At 49.5% G+C, this 6,702-nt stretch overlaps 1 protein-coding gene across 1 annotated transcript; it reads right to left on the reverse strand.

Moving 5' to 3' along the window:
- Positions 1–466: 466 nt before the first annotated feature.
- On the reverse strand, positions 467–3,267 carry LOC117035014 (vomeronasal type-1 receptor 3-like). Its single transcript, XM_033128607.1, is given in 1 exon segment — positions 467–3,267. A coding segment is annotated over 1 exon segment (771 nt). The 5' UTR covers positions 1,334–3,267; the 3' UTR covers positions 467–562.
- Between the last annotated feature and the right edge of the window lie 3,435 nt (positions 3,268–6,702).

Below are 6,702 nucleotides of genomic sequence, written 5' to 3' on the forward strand. Positions count from 1 at the left end.
TTTCCCAAAAGGTTAAACACAGAACTACCATATGACATTAGTTCCAGCCCTGGGTATAAATCCCAAATAATTGAAAGCTGGGACTGGACAGATTATTTGCACCCCCATGTTCACAGCAGTGTTCACAATAGTCAAAAGGGAGCAACCTAAGTGTCCAACAGATGAACAAATAAAATGTCTATACATACTAGACTGGGGGAGATTTTAGCTATTAAAAACGAAACATGATCCTATTTATATGAAGTACCTAGGGCAAGTAAATTCATAGAGACAAAGTAGAATTGAGGCTATCTGAGGTGGGAGGAGAGAGGAAAAGAGAGTTAACTCAGGAATACTGATTTGTTGAGGATGATGAGAAAGTCTTGGATATAGATAGTGGTAATGGTTACACATCATTGTGAATATTGAATGCCACTGGGTTGTACACTTACAAATGATTAAAATCATGAATAAGATATATATTTTATAACAAAAAAGTTCATAAAGATGGGTAACTGGTAGGTGATTACTAAATATAGTAATCATGGATGGTATAGAAGCTGACTTCTATGTATTTACCTGTTCAACTGTGATTACAACAACTTGAGCAGAAGCCAGGAGTTCTAGGATCCCTAAAGGTCAGCAATAAGGGGCTAATAGTGGGAAAACATGAAGCTAAAACGTGAGTGGTCTGCATCAACCATAGATGGGAATCTAAAAAGGCAGTGATGTGTAAAGCAAAAATGGAATTCAGCATGTAGAAGGTGACGAAGGGGACCACCAGCATCAGGATGGTGTGGGTGGCTCTGGTCTCCGGGGATCACCTGTGGGAGCCATTGGGGGGGTGAATATGTTGCAGTCTCTGGCGGTGTCTGTGTAGGAGAAGCACCATGGAGCCACTGGACCAGACCATGAGGCCAATGAACCTGGCATCCAAGATGGACCACAAGATGACAATGCTTGCATTGGGACTTGAGGCTGAACAGAACCACCGCCCTTGGGTGTCGGTATCATTTCCTGTGTCCTGTGGACCAGTGATTTTCGTGGGAATATAGATGTGCATGAAGAAACTGAACATCCAGCAGATGCAACAGGAAGGACCAATGACCTTGGGGGCTCCTCCTCGGAACATCGTCCACTCCATTCTCCTGGGGATGAGTGTGAAGAACTGATAGGTGCTCAGGACACAGGTGGAGCACAGGGTGGTGCTGCAAGCCACCCTGTGTACATAATAGACAAATTTACACCCAAAACTGGACAGGGGTTTCCTCAAAACAAAAGCTCCCATCATGTGGGGAATCCCTGTGAAAAGAAAAGCCAAGGAGTTGGCCACCACCATGTGGATGAGAGTCATGTGTTTGGGCCTCAGCTTATGTCCAAGAAAGAGTAGAGAGGTATTATGGATGAGGAGAATGTGATTGGCCAGAGCCCCAACCCCATCTGCAAAAAGAAGATGGTTTTCAGAGACACCTCTCCCGTGGTTCTTAGGACATTGTTCTGAAAAGACATGGCTTCTGTGTGGCCTGGAGCAAAAAGGCTATGCGGGTGAGGACATCAGCAGTCTTCATGCTTAACCATGACGGCAAAGGATTCTCACTCTCCCGAGAGCAGGGAGACACTCATGCTCCAAAGAAATGGCTTTCCCTGGAAAAGATACACTTGACACCAATAATATCTTTCCCCATTATTATTTTGTTTTTATTTCAACTTTTATATTCTGATTCTCCACCAGAAGGTAAGCTCCATGAAATTAGGAACCACGTGTCTTGGCCAATAATATGGTTGCTCCACAGTGTGTGTTAAGGTGCCGAGTCTATGAACGTGTGACGGGGACAAAGACAAGAAAGCACTGTACTCCCCCCACCCTTAGAATTCATGGTCACTGAACCCATCATAAGAATGTATTAACTTAATGACATGGAAAATGCAAACATACTGTTGAGCTCATAAGATTATCTAATTTTAATGCAGTTGTCCACATTTGAAGACACCTAATTCATCAGTTACTGGATACAAAATAACCTAAAAAGAAAACAGTGGTGGACTCAGCTTGGGGTTCCTTATATAAGGAGCTTGTGCGTTCTAGTAAAACTGAGTTGACTGAAAATTCTTGCGTGTATAAGAAAGGTGAGGACATGGAGACACTGCTGCCTTGGGGACTGGAGAGATGGACAGGAGCATAGAGGGAGTCAAGGTCTCCTGGAGCAGAACCCCCTCCCGCCCCAGGCAACAAGGCCTGGGTGGGAAATCCTGTGCTACAATCGAGGAATTGCTGGAGGCCCCGGGTATAGGAGTCTGAGTTAGAAACTCCCCTAGTTTTGTGAATTCTGCCTCCAGAAGCTCGACCAGCCTCTCCCAGTAAACATCAGAGGAAAATCCATTCCGGCTTCCAGCATGGGGAGGGCAAAAAGCAAACCCCAAAACCCTTTGAAATGCATCAGAGTACTGCCTTCTGTAAGGAGGTCTGTGCTCAAGGGAAACTCATGAACCAGAGCCTAACCTGCAGAAGGCACATACCCAACTCTGGCCTCCCCTGCCATCCTGTCCCACCCAGCAGGGGCCGGGGAGTGGGGGCAGAGAATGGAGAAACACTTGTAAAATTCAGTGTGGAGGCACAGGCTCACTAAAAGACCGAGATCTACTCACAGTGTATGACGGCTTCCCCCTCCCCATGCCTCCTGCCGTATCACCAAGGGCCCATGTACAGCAGTTCCATTTATGTGGAACTTCGTGTCCAGCTACCAAGGAAAATCTTAAGGCTTACCAAACAGCAAGAAACAGTTTGAAGGACAGCGCAGCATCAGAGGCAGACACGACAGAGCTGTTTGGTCCCACGGAAAATCAAACTATGATGAAGATGCTAAGGGATCTTGGATGGATGAAGCAGACCATGCAAAGACGGCAGTGTAAGCAGAGGGTGTGGAAGTCCTAAGAAAACTAACAAAAATGCTAGGTGTCGAAAACTGTCACAGAAGCAAGGACTGTCTTTGAGGGACTTATTAGTAGATTGGATGTGGCTGAGGAAAGAGGTCTGAGCTTGAGGATACATGGATAGAAACCTCCCAAACTCAAAAGCAATCAGAAAGAAAAAGAAGACTGAACAATCAGAACAGAATATCCGAGAACTATGAGATGACTACCAAAGGTGTGACGCACACATCATGGGATGACCAGAAAGAGAAGAGAGGAAGGAGCAGAAGTAACACTTGAAACAATGACTGAGATTCCCCCCAGATGAATGTTCACACCAAACCACAGGTGCAGGAAGCCCAGAGAACACCCAGGCATATAAATTTCAAACCCCAGATAATCAAATATAAAGAAAACATCCCACCTTTACCGATAGAAGAGCAAAGATAAGAAAGACTTCCAACTTCCCTGAGACCATGTGGGCAAGAGGAGAGTTGAGGGAAATAATAATGTGGAGTGAGAGAAATCCCACCAACTTAGAATTCGGTCCCCTGTGAGATTCTCCTTTACAAGTGAATGAGAAATAAAGACTCTCACACAAAGTGAAATGGAAGGTCTCTTTTGCCACTAGGCCTGCCTTGCAAGACATACGTGTTCAAGTAAGTTCATTGGAGAGAAACAACATGATACAGATCAGAAATACGGGTCTACAAAGAGAAAGTGAAGGTAAAGTAAAAACATTTCGTGTTCTTAAGAGATGAGTGTGTTCAAAATAGTAATAGCAACCATATACTTGTATATCTATGCTCATGTATGTGTCCCCCGTCCGTGATCGACTCCACATGCAGTCCCATCCCTCCAGGCCCACCCACACACCCGCACGACACAGGCTGTAACAGAAATTTCAGTTATTTGAATCCCTGTGGTGGTTACAGTGGCTGCACAGCTCCAAGGTTCTCCAGTGTGTGAAGCAGCTCCCGGCCCTAGTGAACCCCGCAGAACCGCATTGCCTGGAGATACTCACGCCCCTTTCACACCCTACACAGGGCGCCCCCGCATCACACCTCCCAGTGACTCCTCGTGCACGCAGGTGCTCCTCGTCCCTTTGCACTGCTCCTCCCACAGACATGGCCCAGGGCTCCTTCCCAGGGAGCTGCGAGCTACGGAGGTGGGTCGTGTGGCCAGACCTGCTGGTTGGATGTTCAGTGGGGCAGAGAGTGAGCCGGCAGGTGAGAGGCTCACAAAGGCAACAACCACAAGTCAGGAGCACAGAAGACATACCTGCCCTTCACGGTACTCACCAACCCCATGCACAGGGACAGCACCACTGAGCAGCCAGACTCAGAAACAAAGCGCAGAAGGTGCCCTGGTGCTGTCACAGGGTCACACCTGCAGTGCCTGCCTCCCTCCGTTCACCCCACCCCGTGTGAAGGGACCAGCACGGGCAGGTCACCTCAGTGTACCCATATTTGGACGAGTCCGTGCAAACCATTCTTGGAAAAGAGAGAACCCTAAAGCTGTAGTTTCCAGCACTTCTCGGCTTTCGCTAGAACAGAGTTAGTGTCCCTCTTGTGCCTGAGCCCTTCTGCTCCAGGAGCAATCATGTCCCTCCCAGGGTCTTGTAAGTGCTGTGACAGCACGCACAGGTATGCATGGAGCAGCAAGAGCGAATTCTGAGGCCGACAGCACAGGGGTGTGTAACTCAGACCTCCCAGGAGAACAGGACAGTCCCGCTAACAGCTTGTCCTGTGCCGAGGGCAAGGGACACAGGCCTGAAAATAGGGCCTTGGAAAGAGGGACCCCATCAGAGCTGCGGGGGAGAAGCACTTTGCCTCCAGGGTGGACTTGCTAAAGCTGTCCTCAGGCAGGGCCCCGATGCACCCTGGTCTTGCCATCAAGTCCTTTCAAGTGTGGCTTGAGCTCGTCTGGGCAGCTGTAACAAAATACCACCGACCACGTAGCTTGTAAACAACAGAAATGCTCTCAGTTCTGGGGACTGGAAGCCCAGGATCAAGGGATCAGCACAGCCACCTTCAGATGGGTCCCCATCCTGGCTCGTGGCCATGCCACCTCGCCACCGTGTCCTCACATGGAGGAAGGGCTGAGGGCTCGCTCTAGAGCCTCTTGTGTGAGAAACGAACCCCATTCACGAGGGCTCCATCCTCGTGACCTGAACACCTCCCAGGGGCCCCACCTCCCAACACCGCCATCTTCGGGGATCAGGGTTCCAGCGCAACAATGGGGGGGCACAAACATTCAGACATAGCAGCGCCCAACGTACATGCCACTGTATTTCCAAATATGAAACGCACTGTTGAATTACTTCACAGGGTACTACGGTTCTAATTCTGATTCCAGTTCTGAAAAACAGTGGGTAGGGCCAATTTTCCAGCATTCACATGGTTCTGGCAAGCTTGAAAATGAGCCGGACTTCATCTCACTACACATTCTTTTCCCTTCCCCTGCTGCCTCAGGCTGACGGAACAGGGGGTTCCTTATTCAATTAGAGACAGAAAGTAGGAGCCACACTCACGCACCACAAGCATACAAGGTGACATGGCATCCTGGCAGACTTCACCCTCCTGAAGTGGGGCTTGGGACAGGAAAGCTGTGCCGCCATCGGGCACACGACTTCTCTGTGCATTTCTCTTAGTACGTGTATGTGTGTCTGTGACTGGATCTCATTCCTTGTTTCAGGATTTTTAAGTCATAACCCAAACTCTGCACATCAACCCGTCCTCCTGTCTTCATGCCCAGCCCTGCTGTGTGAGGTCTGAGAAAAATCACCCTTTATGTGGTGGGGTTGCTCAGTGGCTCTGGCCATACAAGGCTTGGCTCAGGTTCAGAGGGTCCCCATCCCTCTTTGTCTCACTGTCAGGGACTCCGGGGCACAGGGATTTGCAGTGACTCTCGTGATTTTGGTCCCAACACTTTCCCATCTTCCACCTGCCCAGCCAGGGCACAGATGGGGCAGGTCCGGACAAGGCAGCGTTAGCACTGTCCTCCAGTGGCACTGCCCAGCACAGCTGTCCCCTTCTCTCCTGACTTCTGCCCCGAGATGAGACATAAGCATCACCTCACCTGGCTGGCTTTTGCTGCAGAGCTCCGTGCAGGGGAGTATCACTCAGGCTGGCACCTGACCAGTTATAGGCAGAGAGTCCACGGGCCTGATCCCACAGAGAAGTCATTATCATGTCATCACTAGTATGGGCGACACAGTCTGCACGGGGAGGCTGGGGTGTCTCTAATGTAGAGCAAACCTCATGCCCTGTGCCAGTCTCCCTGAGCCACTTCTGGTGACTGGGGACACCTGTCGCAATTACTGAGAAGATCTGCGTGAGCAGCGGGGAGAAGGCAGAGAAGGTTCCTGTCTTCCCTGTGGGGACCTAAGTAACTGGGGCGAGGGACTGGGCACTTTCCTTTACGCTTTCTCTTTGCCTGACCCTGTACCAAAGCCCCTTCACACTGGTCATCACATGTGATCTGGGGCTGCTCTGCCTCTCGTGTTGTAATTCCACTGCTCTTGCTGCTCGTGACCTCAGGTTTGTTTAATCTGGAAACACCCCCTCTGAAGCCAGTGTCTCCCCACTCAGGTCCTGGGGCCTCCCTGTCCCCATGACTCTGCTCTATGTCACCCATGGAGTCCTGCTCCCAGAGTCTCCCATAGGACCTCCAGCCTGTCCCTGTGTTGTGGATAATTAGCTCTAAAAGGAAGCTTTCCTGGACATAGACTGGGACTAGGAAAAACCAATGAATGGGAAATACAGACAGATCGCATCAGAATTCTTTAAAATCGGTCACTGGAACTATCGT

The sequence above is a fragment of the Rhinolophus ferrumequinum genome, chromosome 15 (assembly GCF_004115265.2).
Source record: "Rhinolophus ferrumequinum isolate MPI-CBG mRhiFer1 chromosome 15, mRhiFer1_v1.p, whole genome shotgun sequence".
Lineage (NCBI taxonomy): Eukaryota > Metazoa > Chordata > Mammalia > Chiroptera > Rhinolophidae > Rhinolophus > Rhinolophus ferrumequinum.